General features: G+C 33.9%; 1 protein-coding gene across 7 annotated transcripts; it reads left to right on the top strand.

The window, feature by feature from the left end:
• Nucleotides 1–285: 285 nt before the first annotated feature.
• Nucleotides 286–18,603, top strand: LOC113403283 (sarcolemmal membrane-associated protein). Of its 7 annotated transcripts, none has more exons than XM_026643770.2 (14): nucleotides 286–446; nucleotides 729–1,081; nucleotides 4,357–4,473; nucleotides 10,142–10,276; nucleotides 10,811–10,945; nucleotides 11,233–11,451; nucleotides 11,779–11,928; nucleotides 12,058–12,159; nucleotides 13,906–14,058; nucleotides 14,897–14,990; nucleotides 15,346–15,447; nucleotides 15,589–15,698; nucleotides 15,938–16,150; nucleotides 16,236–18,603. In XM_026643770.2, exons 2-14 carry the CDS (start codon nucleotides 875–877, stop codon nucleotides 16,932–16,934), a joined length of 2,436 nt encoding a protein of 811 aa, XP_026499555.1. In that variant the 5' UTR covers nucleotides 286–446; nucleotides 729–874; the 3' UTR covers nucleotides 16,935–18,603. The 7 variants fall into 7 exon arrangements, with proteins under 7 accessions (XP_026499555.1, XP_026499551.1, XP_026499554.1 ...); XM_026643766.2 differs by having other exon boundaries at nucleotides 287–446; nucleotides 629–1,081; XM_026643769.2 differs by having other exon boundaries at nucleotides 290–442; nucleotides 629–1,081.
• The last annotated feature ends 943 nt before the right edge of the window (nucleotides 18,604–19,546 follow it).

Below are 19,546 nucleotides of genomic sequence, written 5' to 3'. Positions count from 1 at the left end.
AAAGAGACTGCCATAAATGTATGTGTGTAAATAAATTGTATACTTAATTTTTGAGTATGTATTAAGTATTGTAATTTTGAAGTGCCTGTAAGTTACTTTTGTATATTCTTAAATGAATTACCAAATGTGAATCATTACAATTATTTTTTTACAATTTAGCTTCATGTGTAAATTTACAAATAAGTTATGTTTTTCACTTTTATTTTAGTTTACTTATACCATTTTTATAGAATTAATATTAGCAAATACCTATATTATAATTACGAGAGTGTAGGTAACATATGATATTTGTGAAATTTATGAAGTAGCAATATTATTTTTTTATTGAAATCGTATTATAAAAAAATTGTGTTTTACTTAATGTTTAGTTAAATAATATTTTTACTAAAATTACCCTTTCAAAACCTTTTAAAAAACAAGTGAACCAAGAACGATAGAGACGGTAGGTAGGTACCCAACTCAACAAAACAAATGTCCGATTCGTGCGCCCATTTCGTAAGTTCTTCGAACGATAACTTCGATCAACGCCCTTGTAAAAAATGTTATAATATATATTTGCTTAAAACAATTGTTTTTTACTAGTAGTCTATAAATAGTATACAGTTTATAGATATTGCACTTCTTCCAGAATTTGATGGTTTCCCAATAACTAATGAAGCAGTAGGCGAAAGGAATCAAGTTTCATTTTCTATTTTTTAAGTGTTTTAATGAGTGAAAATTTGTTGAAGATACATGGATCAAAATTGTTAACCTATTGCCATTTGAGACCACTTATTCTCCAATATGACGAGATTTAAAGTTCACCTTTCACCGTAAATCCAGTGATTGTTTTTATCTTCAATGTGGAACTCGTCATTAAAACTGCGGGGCACCAATGCTTACTCTGAAAGCGAATTGTATGATGGTGATAGCAAAGAATAAGAAACAAATGAAAACAATAAAGGGTATGGATTACAATTGGACCCCTGCTCCAGAGAGCCTAAATAACCAGGATGTAAGTGTTCCAAGGGCGGTGTTTATTCCTCACTCAAATTCCTTGCCATTTGAAGAAAGACGCGTCACATTGGAGCAACCTGTCAAGGTAACATTTTGAATTTCTCCTCATATCAAAATAATATAAATTTTATGTTGTCTAAGCCAGAAATTGATACAAATATATTTTAAAGATAGTCATAGTCCCCATATGTTTTCTCAAGTTCATTTATCTATTAATTAATAACTACTCCCTACTATCCTGGTATATGAATCTGTTAGAGGAATTATAACTATGTTAGATTATGTAAGGTTTTATTTAAAAGGAAGTTAAGATGCTCTATTTATTATAAATTTCGAATCTTCAAGAATACATTTATTTAATACTGCAATTTGATTACTACAATACAAGTTACCCTGAGTTACCTTTGAAGCTGAACACAAGCTTTTGAGTCTTATTAGGTTATTATTTAACCAATGCAATTGATATGAAATTATTTTAAAGTTTGAATTAGTGTTTAAAATAAGGAGATTAAGAATGATGTGTTATTAATTAATCATATACATCATTAAGTGATTTTTGGTCATAATTTGTCCATATGCTCAAATTAAGTTCATAAATTATACTTTGGTATATACTTTGATAAATAGTCTGTTTGTATTAATATGTTTTGGACTTGTCTTGTATAAATATTGCTTGAAACAAAGTAAATAGATTATATATGGGTAATGAAACCCATAATCATATCAAAGAAATTTAATTTACAATACATTTAGAATATATATATATAATAATATGTATATTTTTTTATTATTATTTAAGTAGAATAGTGAATACAAGATTATATTTAATATTTCAAAGATAAAGAGTTAGTTTTTTAAACTATCATACATTCCTTGTATTTAATCTTAGTGTAAAATTTTCTGATAAGATTATCTGCTTATTACGAAATCTATTTTTATCTTGTATTTGATCTCATGGACCATTTTCTTTATTTTCTATTATTAGTTATATTTATCTTATTTAAAATAAATAAATTTAAGTAAAGTAACTGCTATAGTTTATTATGTTTTTTTGAAGGCTTTAAAGGGTTTACAATCATTAAAAAAATGATATGATTAAAAATAATTGCCATATAAACTATAAGAAATAGGATAAGAGATCTCAATTCTTCAAACATTCCTTAGTAAACCTAAGAATAAACAAATTACCTAAAAATGATAATGACTTTGGTTTACTACCATTGCTATCTATATCAATAAACATAATGACCAGTCAGTAACAAACTCCAAACAATAACTTCAATGTAGTAATGATCTTGTAAAAATTGTTGTACTATAAATGTTTGCTTAATACAATAGATTTTTATTAGTCATATACAAATATACTGTGGTAACCCTTTGTGGTTGCAAGAATGGTAGTAATTGTATTTGTTTTGAATTAAAATTGCAATTTAAGCTGAAATTCTGTAATTCTGAAACTATACCATAGGTACTAACCCAGTCTTTGTTTGTTTTTGTTTAATAATATATATGCTGTATATTGTGTATTGTATATATGTTGTCATTGTTTTATATAGGTGTGTTTATGTCCAAATATATTGTGATACTACATATGAATGTTAACAGTTAATTTATTGAATATTCTCTTAAAATAGATATTTTGGAATGTAAAAGGAATGTTGAAAATGATACATTTACTTCTAAGTTTTTATCCTTACGACCGATATGCCATTTGTTTAGAGTAAGTAATAACTATATTTAATAAATTGCTCTGAATTATAAGCACAAATAAGCTGCTGTTTAAGGTATTTACTTTTCATAAAATATATAGACAATATTCTACTTCGTGGCCTAAATAGGCCTTTGTGCAAGCCTGCCTGGGTGGGTACCATCCACTCATCATACATTCTACAAGCAAGCAGCAATATCTTAAATTATTGTGTTTTGGTTCGAAGCGTAAGTCAGCCAGTGTAACTACAGGCAGGTTTTATAGGACTCAATATCTTGAAGCAGTTGTGACTACTTCCCATGAGGTGGCCCATTTGACTGTCCGCCTACATGTGACATTTCTTCATTCATTAAAATCATTCAAATTTTATGTGTTGTAAAACCTGTTATTAATATGCATATATGTATACAGATTAACGTCTCAAAGCTACCTACACATTTATAAAAAAAATATTTTTTTACAAAAATTGAAAATTCAATGACAATTTGGCTTACACAATTTCTAAAATAATTTAATAAGACTAAAAGCGCTAATGCTATCATTTTAACAATAGTCTTTCAGTTTTCCAAAAATGTTTTAAATCTTGTGACATGTTATTGATATATAAAAATGGAAAATTTTAATAATAATAATAAATAATAACATTTTTATTGTTTACAATGTTTACTTTTAAGAATAAGAGCATATCTTGCCCTGTTTGAGATTTCCAATCTCGTCCTGTGCATTTATCTGTAAGGTACTTAATATTACCGTCAGGCACTCTTGAGCGTCGTCTTAGTCATCATGACCCGTGATACTCGAGACGGACAATTGTGCATTGACAATTAAATTTAATGAGATTAAATTGTGCTATTCCTAGCCACGCATCTGCTACGCTCTCGTAACGGAAGCTGATTCTTATCAGGTTTTATGTTATGGTTACAGGAAGTACACACATGTACAGGAATATCATTATGAAATATTGCTTAGAATTGTTTAAATGGTATATAAATATGTGCGATTGTTTAACTTGCGCTGATAATTTTTTTCTTTTTTTTTTGTTATAAATGTTGTGCATTACGTTGAAAGATTTTAGTTAAACAAACAAATAGACGTATAAACAAGTAAAGTTCATGTCACTAAAGTAATAGAACCGAGATGGCCCAGTGGTTAATGCGTGTATCTTAACCGATGATTGCCGATGACTTAAACCCAATCAAGCACCACTGAGTTTTCATGTGCTTAATTTGTGTTGAAATTCCACCACATATAAATTCTCCAAGCCTCATTGGAGGAGCGTGATAAGATCCAAAATCTTCTCAAAGGAAGAGGAGGTTTAAGCCCGGCAGCGGGATATTTGTAGGCTGTTAATGTACTTTAAAGTAATAGCATATAAGTATCTCAATGCTCGCCTGCCCCTTTCCCTTTTAGTATACACAAGTAGCAGATTTTCATCCGACACATGCAAGTTTCCTCATGCTGTATTCCTTCACCGATACCGAACCAAACAAGATAAATTATTAATAAAAATTAAGCACGTAAAATTTCAATGGTGCTTGCCTGTCTCGTACTCGCAATTTTCTGTTAAGACTTACTTGTTAAAATCACAGGACTACCTCGGCTGTATTGTTCTAATTATTCTCTATAATAATGGTAATAAATGTCTGTTACAGATTGGAAGGAATGTCTATCGCTCGTCTCCGTCACCAACGAATACAATATTCGAATGCAGGGTGTTATCGCGACACCATGCCACACTGTATTATGATAAAGGCCACTTTTACCTTGTGGTGAGTTGAGTTATATACCTAAAATTCTTAATTAATTTATAAGATTTACACGGCGTCCATCATGTACAAATGTACCATATACCAATTGTACTTACTTAGTACAATTGAGCTTATGTTATATTCAATGAATTAGTATTAAAAACACTATATATTATATACATATTTAGAAGTTGTTTTTAATATAGTTTATGCTTATAGTCACGATATCAGTTACAAAAAATAAGCCAGGTCGTGTTTTAAGATGACAAGTATTCGACTCTCGCTTCTTACGCCTACAAAAGATTACGGGCCACACAACCTAATTCCGCAATCTGTATTACGATTTCGTTGATTTGCATATTATACGACGGTATACTTATATGGCTTCTATATACATATGTAACAATGCAATAAACTGATATGTCATTATAAAACTTTTGTGAGACTGAAATCTTATTTAAACAAGTTATATTGTATAGATTAATAATAATTACTCAATATTTACGTGAATAATAGTTTAATACAGTTTATATAAGAGTTTATTAAATATTATATGTTTGTTTTTCGATATTTTAGTAATTATGGATGATATCAATGGAACAAGTTAGATTAAATTTGTTACTTGATAAGTTTAAGATATATATAAACATATAACAATAAACACTTTGATACACAAGATGCACATAACCCTATTAAAATTAAATAGACGATACAATCGCGTTGGACTAAGTTTGTTGATTTTCTTTCAAAATTTATTCGTTTATTACTTATGTAGAGTTGTAATCCGAATCGATATTAGTTCACGTTTGTATCTTATTTGTTAAATTATGTTTAAAAAGTTCTCTTATAAAATAAAATGAACGAAATCATCTTAGTCCTAGAATTTATATCTACGATTTTCATATAAGATCAACGCATATTCTATTCACTGGGTCATTTCGAAATGAAGATGCTATTTAATAATAATCAGTGAAGATTACGACGGCCAAGCCAGATTGTATCTAAGTACTTCCTTTATAAGAAATCCGTCGGATTTTTTATTAATTTAACAAAGGTAACAAAGTACTTACTTTATACATTTCTAAGCAATAATTTTGCTCTACCTTTGACGACTTCCATATCATATTATCTATACTAATATAATAAATGAGAAAGGAACTCTGTCTGTTCTTCACGCTTAAGCCGTTGAACCGATTTAGATGAAATTTTGTATGGAGATAGTTTGAGTCCCGGAAAATATACCCGAGGACATAGGCTACTTTTTTAATTGGGGTTAAACGGGTTAAAAGCCGCAGTTTCAACTAGTATCTAGATATATTACAACAACAAATTCTCAATGCTCATGACAATACTTTAAATTGAATGCAGGTACAATAATATAATATATTTAAAAAATATCCCTAACGCATTGCATCATCTGATACAAGTTTTATGTAGTTTGGTATTACAAATAAGACGTCTCCTGATTTAATAGTGAAGATTAAAATAGTCAAACCTTAAAGCCTGTGTAATGTTTATTCTTTACACATCGAATGTCTGATAGACATGAAGTCGTATAAACGTATTAAAACGCTATACGATACCTAATGTGTGCTGTATCGCTACGTGATTGTTGTTGTTATTGTAATATAAAATGAACATATAGTTATTTTGGATTTTTTTTTCTATTTATAATACTGCCTGTATATAGAAATGTTTATTCCATTAATTCTTTTGTTGTTCTCGTATATATACTTATGAAATCGTTTGTCTTGATTAATAAAACGAAGGTAATTCTACTAAATCTGCAAACTGATGTTCGATACACAAATTACATATTATTATTTTATAACGGATGCTTAATCTAGCAGTGGTAGCTTTGCTTAATATAAATCTGTTAAATGAGGATTCAAAAGTGCTTGTATATGCCTACTTGAATAAAGTATGTTTTGATTTTGATCCGCTACGAAAACTTTTATGGAGGGGTAATTAGGAGGAGAATCTGTAAATTAATCTTAATATCTTTAACTTCATGTACTAAGTACAAAGCCTTTTAAGATTTTCATGTAGCAATAACCGTTAAGGTTAATGATGAAATTAATTGATTTAAAGAAATTAATTGAATTGATTTAGAATTATTTACCCTTATTCAGATTGTATTAGTGGCTTCTATGGACAGTTTTTTTTGATACTTTTTAAAATAAAATGTTAGGGTTTCGAAATCGTTGTCAAAGATCTGACTCGTGTGTTGATCACACATTTTGCATAGCATGTGACTATATAAACGATTTAATAATAATATTTGGTATACTTATAGTATTCATATTTTTTTTTGTGGATATCATACTTAAACACGTGAGTGATTTTTAGTCTTTGAAGAGCTTTGCCAAAAAAATTAAGATAATAAAAAAAAATGCATAAACGAACAAAATTTAAATAATCTAAGGTACCTTGTGTTGGATGCGTGTAATGGCCCTTATGAACATTATAAAATAGATGTGGTAGGCAAGTATGATTCGCGCAGTTAACATCTACATTCAAGAGGTACAGATAATTAAATCATAGCAGTTAGTATTTTTATAGTTACCTACATCATAAATGCACTGGGACTTCTGGCATGACCTCATTATGTATGATAGTCGCGCTGCTAGTACAATCGTACTTTATTGATAAATTCCTTTGTACTTATTATATTAACGGACAAATGACTAGGGTTACCATGAATTATTTTATAAAGATACTAGCTGCGAGTCTCGATTACGAACGGGTAAAATGAATATATTTTTAAATAATAACACACGTGACTCACTCTAGTCCAACCACAACAGGACAAAAGCCAAACAAAACAACATCATCATCATCATTGATCTGGAGCCTGGATAAAATCTATGATATTGCTATAGAATTTACGAAAAAGTTACATTTTGAGCGTCGACGAAGCTGTTACCGGAATTTTGGAAGTAAAATTAACATGGATATAGTGAAGTGAAATAGTGGTGTATTTTAAATAAAGATATATTAATCGCGAACTTTTAATAGTATTACAATACAGCTGAGCTACTGTAAAGTATTTCCAGCACTTGAAATTTGGGTACTTTACTATTAGGTATTTGATTTGTGAGAAAAATTATAAATCAAAATTGGCCTAGCCAAAATAACAATAATTTAATAAGCAGAAAATAATTTGAACACACTTGCACCAGAATTCACTCCTAAAACTAATTTTAAATTGCTATTCACGACGTCCATATTTTGTGTTCGTTTTATACTAACCAGCTCATTTTTCTGTATAAGTTACGTGGATTTTTTTTCCTTAGTCTTGTTTTAATCGTTTCGAAAAACAGGAAAGAACTAAATTAAATTTCCGGCCTTTAATTTTAATGATATTCTTCATACATGGTTCATGGTTAAATTATTGGTAAAAACATTCAATTAGCAGCCTTCTAATTTTGAAATGCTTAATAGACAAGGCCTTCTAGCCTATTAAGGAGAGGAATTTTAGGCTTGCTTAACCACAGTATTTTATTGTGCATTTAAAAATTTTCATCACCGAGCGCAATGAATGCGAGAAAAGAAAATAGAAAAACAAAACTCATTTTGTCATTTAAAAATTAGTCTATCTGTATTTGAATCTTCGACCTTTGCCTTAGCCTTTTCAGCTCAGACGTGTAAGGTTACAAGAATTGAGATTCGAAATTAAAAAAAAATCTACTTAGTAACGCTTACTTAACAATCAGTAATAATGTTCCTTGATATTTCCTATAGTATTTTTTTTATATTTGAATCTGCAATTTTTTAGAAAGTCACAAACAATTAAACAATATTGCACCAAGTTTTTAACGATTTAAGATAATTCTAAAAACAAACTCGTTTTAATAAAATAATGTTTCCAATTGTACTTTCTTGAAGACACAGACTGACACTTTAGGCTGTGTAACTACAGACAGGGACGTAACAACTTAGTTGTCAAGGTTAGGTGACGTATTGGCGATGGAAGGGATATATAATAACCAACCACTTATCATCAGAAAGACTATTTTTCAGTCTGGATCACTATATTAAAAAAAAAAAAAAATTTAACTTTCGTTCGTCTCTAATAAATAAGGGATAACCTACACATGAATATCTCGGAATCAGTGCTACAAAGAGAACAATAGACAAATACGTGATGCTGGTTTGTTCTTGGTCACTCCGATCTCGAAACACAATCAGTAGAAAGCGAATCATGCAAAAATCATTTCAATACATTCTTTCTATATGTACGTGTATTTTCTTTATTATTGTGTTCGCATGCATATCGTTTAGTTGTGTGAGAGGACTTGTAAGTGTATTCGTGATGGTGTGATTTGACTATTTATAAAGTTATTTCTTAGTTCAGTATTTATTTATACTAATCAATAGTATATTTATATTGTTATCAAATTATTAAGCGTTTGTGTTTTAATGGTAATATTTGTTTATTGTGTAATATTATTTCATTGAATAACGTTTATTTTTGTTTTTGGTTATAACTTGAAGTATTTTAATTTATTTTTACGCTTTATCAATTCACACATAATTATATTATGGACTTTTAAATTATACTTGTTTTATAAAAGTGCAAATTTTCGTTAATCGCGATATTGCTCAATGACAGTCAATGTCCAGATATTCTTACAGGCAGTAATTGAATGTGTATAATTTAAGTAGTTAATGTCGCGACTAAATGAGCTACCGTATTGACATGTTACACAAGTAGCCTGTACGCGGTGTGCCAAATTAAAACAGGTTTAACATCCTTATTAATTGATGTAACGCTACACCACAGGCGTCCGACTCGTAAACATACACGAACCGTGTACGCACGTAACTTAGTATATTATATTATATATTATGCTTTTATGCATCTATCATACTGTAAACGAGATTTGTGTTCTGGTCGAATGCTAATGCTTCATTAAAAACTTATTAGGGTAATGTGAATTCCTACCAAGACGAAATTTGCATGGATGGATATATTACGTATACAACTGTAGCGCCCCAACGGTTTGCATCTGCAAGCTTCTTTTAGTATGGCTTATGGTGCTGAGTACATGGATACTGATAGATTTTCCATTTACGATTTCTTGTAATAATAATATTATCAATGCATCCTATCAAGCATTCTATGAAGGTTCCTTTTTTACCTTTTTATTAATGTTTACCTGGGTCCTAAAGCTTGAAGCCAAAAGTGGGGATGACATATCATATACCAATCACAGTTAAACTAGCGATTTTGACAGTTCAGCTTAACAATTAGCCAATGCAAAAGTATTCTGACGTCGGGCATAGTGATTTGATGAACTATTTTGTTTTATTTTACAAAGTCGAAACGTAACATATGTTTGTAACGTAAATGAGTAACATACAAGTTCCACAAACAAAGAGTTACTGACGTCTTAAACCATGTCGAAAACTTTATCTTTCAATAACAATTAAAATGTCCGGCGTTTTCGAAACCTAGTCAAAACTACTTACTTCGTTTTCGTGATCAGAATGACCAAAGTTGTAAATGAAAGTAGGTAATTATATGTATACCGCACGTGTAGGCACAGATGTTGTTATGTGAAATTACATCACAAGAAACGAAAATCATGTAATGCTAAAGGTTATAGGAAATAGGTTGCAAAGTTTCGAATGACGTCATAAGACTATTTATCGCACGATGATAACTTGGCGCTTGTTTGTACAGGATAACCAAAGCAGCAACGGCACATTTGTTAACAACAATCGGTACACGCTGGCGAAGGAGCCGCACGAGGTATTCTCCGGGGATATAGTCCAGTTCGGCATTCCCGTTGTCGAGAATGCCGGTAATTCGGAAAAGGTAATTTTTTATTTATTCATATTGTTAAGTGACACAAAATTTAATGTAGAACAATACAAAATTTAATGACGTAAAATTTAAATACCCAAAAGTAATAAAACCCTGTCAATGATTAGATGAATGCTGGGCTAAGGCTGTCTCTCCTATTGAGAAAGTTTCGAGCTTATTCTACCCATGCTGCTTGGTACAGACCAAGCAGCATGGGTAGAATAAGCTCGAGAAAATATCGTAACGAAGTCTGCATGTGTCTGTACACATGCAGACTTCGTTACGATATTTTCTCACGACATATAATGAAAACCCGAATTAAGCAAATCGTATAAAAATTAGTGATTCTAGCCAGGTTATGATCAATCGTTTAATTAATTAAGGGCCAGTGGCCCATCTCATACATTTTATTACTTTTTAAGATATTCCCATTTGTGGTTTCAAGTCTTTTAGTGATAAGATAATTACTTTTACATAAAAGTAAACGATTTGCGTTAAAAATAAAATATTTCAAACTCTGATGGACGTTTCTTATCTATTTTTCAGAACACGTTTCCCCCCGTCGTCGCGCTCCTCAAACTCTACCACCCCGACGGCCAGGAGGCAAAATTGTCGTTCAATCCCGCCATGACGACCCCACTGCATCTCAAAGAGTTATACCAATTAAACAATTTCGTTCAGGTACAATTACAAATAACAACTTTATTTTGTTTCTAAAGTAATTTTCTCACATGGAATTTACTGGTCATTATGTAAGGTCGATTATTTTAATAAGCTTGTATTAGGTCCCACCTACTAGTTATTCGTCATCAGTACGTATGGATCGAATCCACGAATGAATGAATTTTAAGCAATTCCACGGAAGTAAATAAGCTGAATTTTAAATCTTAAGTTTTAGTATAAGAATTAAATAAAACACTTTTGAATCGACGTATCAATGATTGATATCATTAACTAACTCGCCGCAGGAAGCGATCCAGCGCGAGGCGTCGCTGGAGAGCCGCCTGCGCACGCTGCGCGAGTGCGTGGAGCGCACGCGCGCCGAGGCGGCCGCGTCGTGGGAGCTGTTCGTGGGCGAGCAGCGCCTGCTCATGCGCGTGCACACCATGGAGGCCATGCTGGCGGCCGGCAAGAACCCCGACGCGCACCACGTGGCGCAGCTGCTCACCGACAAGAGGAACTACCAGGTGCGCGCGCTCACTGTTCATTTGGAAACGAGACGAATTTACATTCGTAATCTAATTTTTTATGAGCGAGATGGGTACGAGTATAATTATATGATGATTTGGGTACCCTATGTACTTTTCTAGTACCCTTGACGTATGATGTTTGCAAAATGTCACGATTATCAGTCGAGGAGCTCGGAAGTTAAACCATAACAAACACACCTTCGCATTTATGATATAAATAACTCTTATCGATCGAATATCGAAACTCAACGACTCGGCCTATGGCTCGTCGTATATAAAGATATAGACCGCTGCAGTTAGCTAATAACGTGTCGTGGGGTGCAGGAGGTGGCGCAGGAGAGCCTGCGCACGGCGCACGAGCAGCGCCTGGCGCTGGAGGAGTCGCTGGAGCGCCGCAGTCGCGAGGCGGCCGCGCTGCACCACCACAACTACGCGCTGCGCCTCGCCGCCTCCGACGCGCTGCAGGAGCTGCAGGTACCGCTCCCATACCGACCTCCGCTTGGACGTCTCGTCGGTCTAAATGAACACTGAAGTCGACTTTATTTATATTTTAAACTAACATACAAAAATGCCCTATTATAAATGTAATATTTCATCACGTAGAAATTAGCAGCCCGTTGTGACCGTAAGATGTGTGCAGCGCGCCTGGCCGTCGCTGCCGCTGAAGAGAGGGAGCAGACGTTGAGGAAACACCTGCCTCTTGCTGTGAGTACATAAGAGTGTAATTTAACTTTTTAAAACAAAGTATAATCCGCGCGCGATGAGATTGATTGCGACGTTAAGGAAACTTCCAGACACGCGCGGTCTGTCGGCAATGGTAACTTCGGCAAACTCGGGTCGACGCTTGCGAGACGTTGCTTTTTGTTTCTTACTTCTTGTTCATTTTTGTGAGTGTGATTTGACTTTAATGGTTAGATAAATAATAAGTAGAAGGAGAGGTCATTTTTTTTAAATTAATGAAACGATGATGACTTGAAATAATTTCTACTGTTGAAAATTCATACATGTGTATAAAACTGATTTTATTCAAAAGATAATTTGTGGAACAACTTTGATAACGCGTCTTCGCTCGGGAACAGTCCTTTTCGATTTACGATGACAAGGTTTCATCCATTTCTTTTGGCGCGTGTATTATATACGAACATTTAAAATCTGTTTAATTATGCGACCTATGTAGCTATGTAGGATTTATTAATAAAAAAAAATGATATGGTATAAATATTTATACCCAGTAATAATCTAGCTTTGTCCCTTTTACATTTTACCTCTTTACATTGGTGTTATGGTTTCATGTGTACAAGTGATTTAATATCTTACCCGATTTGCAGTTTGCCTTCTTACATTTCTTTATGCTTTAAAGAAGTTATATTATATTAGATATTTTTCAGGTATAAAATCAACCAAGTATTTCTATCATTTATATAACCTTAAACAGATCAATGTTTATTTCCCTGTTTATATTACTTTATTCGTTTATATTTCATTTTTATCATGATTTTTTTAAGTTTAATTTTCTAAGAGTATCTCTTAATATTCAATTTTAAAAAATTAAGAAATTAACATAAGCTAAATATCAAATGATTTGGAAGACGAATTACTTTACTGATCAATGATGACTGACATCTCTGTGTTGAATAAATAACGTATTCCTATGAATTATGCGTTTTTTTGTTGCTTATTGACTGTCGTCAAAATCGATTTTCATTAAAAATTATCTCGATAAGATATTAAATCGATTTATTTTTAGATTATTATATTCATATCTAGAAACATACAATTTCAAGTATCATTATTCATGCTACGTGGAAATGATAATAATAAACTAGTTTCGTTTCTGACTTCGAGCGGATAAAATGAGGATTTTATCTCGAGGTTTTTTATAAGCAATATTCGTGCGATATTGGTCTACCTTTATATTCGGTAAAAGTATAATATTTCTAAAATAGTTCGATTAAAAAAAAAATTATATGGTGAAAACCATAAAACATTTAAAATAAAAATATTTTATTTATTTTGACAAGCATTAACTCTTTGTGACGATGAAACTAAACTATAAATGTCTTATTTTTTTATACCTTTAAAAGATAGACATATCCGGTCGGTAACATTGCGGCAGATCCACAAATCTGTCATACAAAGTTTTTTTTTGTACCAGTTTCGGTATTGTTAGCGTTCCCTTTAAATGTTGTAGACTGTCAATTTCCTCCCCGACTCTGTCAGCATATTAAGTCAAAAAATATGCAGCATGTTAATATAGCATATTATAATTCGTCCGACCTGAAACTATGTACTAAAATAAAATGAAAGTTCCATATCAATCGTATTAGTAGTTTTTACGCGAAGCCGTAAATAATGAAACAAACAAAACTTACCTCTTCACATCATTAGTATGACGATATAATAGATAAGTGTAATACACGGTATAACAAAATATTTCGCATTTTATTACAGTACTCTGTACAAAACGGCGAAGCGAAGATGTTAGTGGTGAGCACAGACAGCAACAAGCTGCAGGAGGCGAAGCGCAACGGCTCGCTGGAGGACGCCGTGCGCGCGCTGCCCGACTACATCAAACTGCTGCTGCCGCAGCACTTACTCAACAAGGTCAGTACTGAGCATTGGCTCACATATTGGCAACCATGCTCAACGAAGACTATTACTTTACTATTCTATCGCTAAACAGCAATATCTGCTATTGTTGTTTTGATTTGAAAGGTGGGTTAGTCAGCATAACAACGGACACATGGGGACCTTAACATCTTAACTTCCAAGATTAGTGGTTCACTGATAATGCAAGGGATGGATAATATTTCATATAGTGCCAATGTCTATGTGCTGTGATGACTATACTTATCATTAGAAGATCATTTGAAAGTCTGTCTAACAAGTTTAAGTTAAAAACAATGAGTGAAATGCCAGTTAACAAGCTGTTAAATATCCAATATCAGTTATTATAATTCAGATTTGTATGCAGACATTTTTTCACACTATTTCCTCATTTTCAATACAATGGTTTAAGAGATCAGGTTGTGGCTCAACTTCGGTCTGCTATTTATAATTTAACGCCAGAAGAACTCAATAGCTTTTTGTCGAAATTGTGAGTCTATTATATATAGTCTAGCTAGTCTTCCTCGAGATTGTTTTTTTCGTGACCGAAATCGGTTTCGTAGCATTTTTTAAGTAAAAATACCAATTTAAAATAAAAACTTTACCTTATTTCCCGTTCATAAGTATTTGATATCCATTTCCATATCGTTTTTACTTTAAATATCTTTTCTCCTTTCCACTGATGATATTTGTACATTGCACATGATTTGCACATACCCAGTTGTCAGTTAACATAAAATCTTAATTATACCTTGAAATTATTATTGGCTGGCATATTTTATATATTTCTTTATTAATATTATTATTCTTCTATTTAAAATTGTATTCGTTTAAGGTGGGCATTAAGGCGATATCTGCCGAAGGAAAGTCAGCAAAAGAATTTGAACTAATTTTGAAGCAAAATAATATATATAATTTCGAAGAAAGAGGTATGTTTTTTTTTAATACCAAAATTGTCTTATTTATAATACAATTGTAATTATTGCTTAGTCTGAAAATATTGTTATACTAAATATTGTTTTTAGGGTATTTCATTAATGTGCACTCAAAAAACAAAATATGCAGTAATGTATTATTGATCCTAAAATCCTTTTTTTTTGCACTAATCCATACAATGAATATAAATTACACAGGTATACTTTTCATACCAGCTTTAATTTAGATTATTTTAGAGAATATAATAAAAAATAATCTTAGCAGACACAATACTATATAGAATAAGACATTAATAATGTATTATACAGTAATTAAAAATAAAGTTTATATTTGAAAAATATTTTACAGAAAAGCAACAAACGGAGGAGGGCAGCGTCGGAGGCAGTGGGGAGAAGCCTGGTGATTCAGATCTTTGTACTGACGATGAGAAGCATTCAAGGCTTAACCATGGTAAAATTAACTCTTTTTTACTGTTAAATAAACATGGTTAAATACGCATAAGAAACTGAGCTAGTTTCTGTCAGCGAGTCCTTCGTAATTCCATTAATGAGACGAATAAACATTTTATTTTGAAATTGTCTTTTTTTACAGATACAACTGTTCACGAAGTGGAAAGTTTGGGTACTATAGATGGTGAAATTCGTCCTGATAACAATGCTAACTCTACATATAGCGAACCTGACCTTAAAGAAGATTCTCCGGTTAGTACTTGATTAAAAATTATGCACAAATATTTTTATTAAAAAATATATTTTTATTAATCATAAAATAATTACAATAAAGGAGTTAATTATCGCTGTAAAAGATTGGTTGGGTTACCAAGACTGTAAGTTAAATGAGAGAAATGAGAACTAATTATATATTACCGATTGTTGATTGAAATTTTACTGATCATAAAAGGCGAAACATAAATATATTTTGCGTGCAACTTGTTACTCAGGGCAAAGGCGGCGTCGAATACGCTAACATCTTGCGCGTGATGGCCGGACTCAACGAAGAGATAAAGGCTCTCCGAGAGCGAGTGAGCGCCTGCACGGCCGAGAACGACAAGCTGCGCGACGTGCGCGACGAGCTGCTCGCCGCGCAGCACGAGCCGCGCCCGCACGACGACGAGGACGTCGCCACCTACCGCGCCCGCCTCGCTGACCTGCAGGTACCGTTATTTACTGTTGCTTGCTTTTTTACTATTTAGTGCAATGGGCGTTTTCATTAGCATTTGCTTCTATTAACTTTTTCAGGAAAAACTCACGAAGTCGACAGTTGCGGAGGAGGCGAAAGTCGCAGAGATTCAGCGGCTAGCGACCAACGCGGCCGAGATGCAGGCCGAACTTGCGTTCCGACCCACGCGTGCGGACATCGACGACCTGACTGCGGTCGTGGGCAAGCTGCGCGCCGACGTGCTGTCGCGCGACCAACAGATCGAGCGCCTGCAAGCCGCCCTCGACGAGCACAGAAACAAAGTCGACAGGGCCGTCGAGACGTCCACCTCGCTCGAGGATCTCCGTGTAGCCGTCGACGACACCATCGACGAGAAGCAGATCTCTGCCAAGATCGACGAGATGTTCAACATCGACGACGACGACGACGACGACGAGGACGAGGAGACCGATTCCGCGGTCACCGAGATCGACAAGGAAAACGGCGCGGTCGGCTCGCGACCCGACACGGTCGGCGTCGTCAGCGAGTACCTGAGACTTGACGACGAGGAGCGGCTGCAGGTCACGATGCAGAACGGGACCCTGCACGCCCTCGAGGAGGAGTTGGTGCGAGCCAAAGAGAGATGGGCCGAGGTGTGCGCCGAGCGAGCTCGCCTGGCGGCACAGCTGGCGACGGTGCAGAACAAGCCGCTCCGTTTGGACCTGTCGCACGCGGTGGCGCTGGCGGTGCCGGTGCTGGTGGCCATCCTTTACTACCTGTTGCTGCCCTACGTCTCCTGATGGACCGCCACGTGGGACCCGCCCGGTTACGCGTAGCCTCGACATTCGCCTGCGACGGTCGGACGGGCGTCGCGGTGGGACATTTGAAGTTCAAACTTTGCTCACTAATCTTCTATCTTTTTTATCGAGAAATATAATTGAATTTCGAAAGCGAGCTTCCGCAACGATATCGACTCGCTCGGCCTTAGCGCCGCCGGGGCGTCGCGAGTTAGAGACGTTATCGACCGAAGGTTAAAGATATTTATGAATTAGAATAATTTAAAATATATTTTAAAAGTTACGATAAATATTTCATTATTGTCGGCCATCGTCTCGCCGACTGGTGTCGGTCGAGTCGAGGCTGCGGTGGCCGGCTCGCTGGAGCTTGCACCGGAAGTGCCATGTTGAAGTGTGAGTGGCGTCGCGACGCCGCGCCGGTCGATGCACGTTGTTAACGCATGTAAGATACTAGTGTTGTTTTTGTAAAAAGCGTCGATATCCTATTGATAAATATAAATTTGTTGTTGATCGATATCTGCCATAATAAATAACTGTACATTTTAATCTTAAGGCCTAATGACTGTCTTGAGTTTTATTAGGTAAATTGTGCGAGCTATATAAATACATTTTCAGTCGTACGATATAGGAGTGGAGACCGATTTTCCCATTTGAAATATCAAAGGTGTCCTGGATAGTGTGTTCATCGTTATATATGTAGGGTTGTGTCACCGATCGCCGGACCGCAGCTGAACCATTACACGTTCTAACTCCGCTTTCGAGAGCTACACATATCACTTTGTATAGGTTTACGAAATAACGAGGTGCGGGCATTCGTTCATATATTTGGCGGGCGGTTTTCTTCGAATATTTTGCATTTTTCTAGTCTTTAGAAACGACGTAGATATTGTTGCATGACATTTGGCTCTCGTGACCGCCGTATCGCTCAGCTCCTTACTGCTTCTCGATTGTAAAATTATGAAGTTATTTCATTATGTTTGGATTTATGGTGTTCGAGAATTGGTTTATATATTATTTTAGCTGAGTACGGCAAATAGCCTAAGGCGGAGCCCTCATGTTCTGATTTATTTATAGTTCTATTAAGCACCGATATACGCAGCTATAAGTGTTTCGTAGATTTTGATACTTTGAAATAATAAAATGGGAGATTATTTGATTAAAGTAGCATTACTCGCAGCATAGCTTTTGTCAGGTTTGCACATTGGTTCGGTAAGAGTTTAAGTTTGGTCCAAATTTTCTTTATAAAGCGTTTGTTTACCGGCTATGGAGTTCTAGCGGTACCTTGTGGCGACAGTCTCACCTGGCGCTAGTGATCTGCGAGCTTGGTTGCATGAGATCGCTTTGCTCTGTGATGTGAAGGCCAATAGATAATTTGTAACAAACGTATAACTAACAAATTATTAATTATATCCCTAGATTAACTGTAACTATACCACGTTGAATCACTATCTTATAAAGAAAATATTTATTATTTTATTGTTGCACTGATTTTGTTACGTTCAATGTTTTATTTTGTGTCTAAACCACCTTATTGTAAATAAATCGTATCTTACTACCTATGTTTAGTTTCTTGCTGTCGAAGACTTTTATGTTGTAATTTATGGAGTAAATAAAGCATTCAATGTGGATGTACTGATAAATTTATTGGAAATAATATTGATTTGTTTAAAAATATTTGTCTTTTTGTTCACGACTATTTGCCCTATTAATGACATATGTATCATTTATTTATTTTATTCAGTATCAATTACACATGTGAAATACATTGTTATACTTAACACTAGTTAACAATTCAAAAAATAGGTAACAATCTATTTTCAAAGTTGACTGTTTCATCATGAAAAGCTCGGTGAGGGATTTTTTAATAAATATTGGAAAGAGTACTCATATTGTATTAACACACCGAGTTTAACTGCTGGAAACCAACGAGAGCATTGTTAAATAATTATTTTCAAAAGCGATAATATGCAATATTTCATAAATGCAAACAATTGATTGCAAACAACTAGGGACTATATTCGTAAATAAAGGTTACTATTATTTATGTTATAATTTTTCACAACACTATTTATCGCACACGTTTTTTATTCTGGAATGTTCTTTACATATTTTATGTCTTTCGATTCCCCGTAACCATAATTTAGAGAGAAACCGGGCTTTAATCTTAGACTCATACACATAAGTCTTTATTATAGAAGCTATGCTCTGGTATTGTTCTCGTAGAATTCCTACTACATATTAGATGGGAATATAAAACTAACTGCGAATTCTTTAAGGTCACCGAAAAGGTCTCATACCATGTACCATGTAAGTATCAGAGGAATGAATGATATAACAGGCGATCAAACATATTTACCGTGGATACTGCAATGAATATTACAATTTCATCTTAACTGTTCTAGATGTCACTTTACTTTGTATTGCCTTATTAAGCTTGAAATGTCGATAAAATTTTAATTTCCCATAAGGAATATTTCTAAAATCATAGAAGCAGACAAGATACATTGCCTTTTAAAATTATTAAGTTAGTAAAACAATTAACTTACTAGTATTTTATTTATTACAAATACATTTTACGATTTGTCTTGCACGAGTTATTACAACATATTGCGTCA

The sequence above is a fragment of the Vanessa tameamea genome, chromosome 13 (genome assembly GCF_037043105.1).
Source record: "Vanessa tameamea isolate UH-Manoa-2023 chromosome 13, ilVanTame1 primary haplotype, whole genome shotgun sequence".
In the NCBI taxonomy this organism is placed as follows: domain Eukaryota; kingdom Metazoa; phylum Arthropoda; class Insecta; order Lepidoptera; family Nymphalidae; genus Vanessa; species Vanessa tameamea.
The sequence above is the reverse complement of the archived record's forward strand: the minus strand, read 5'-3'. Positions and strand labels throughout refer to the sequence as shown.

Excerpts from the sequence above, each read along its gene's own strand:
- LOC113403283 (XM_026643770.2), top strand. The coding sequence starts at position 875 with ATGCTTACTCTGAAAGCGAATTGTATGATGGTGATAGCAAAGAATAAG. Across the intron at positions 12,160-13,905 it reads GGAAACACCTGCCTCTTGCT|TACTCTGTACAAAACGGCGA; the intron begins GTGAGTACATAA and ends ATTTTATTACAG. Across the intron at positions 14,059-14,896 it reads CGCAGCACTTACTCAACAAG|GTGGGCATTAAGGCGATATC; the intron begins GTCAGTACTGAG and ends TATTCGTTTAAG.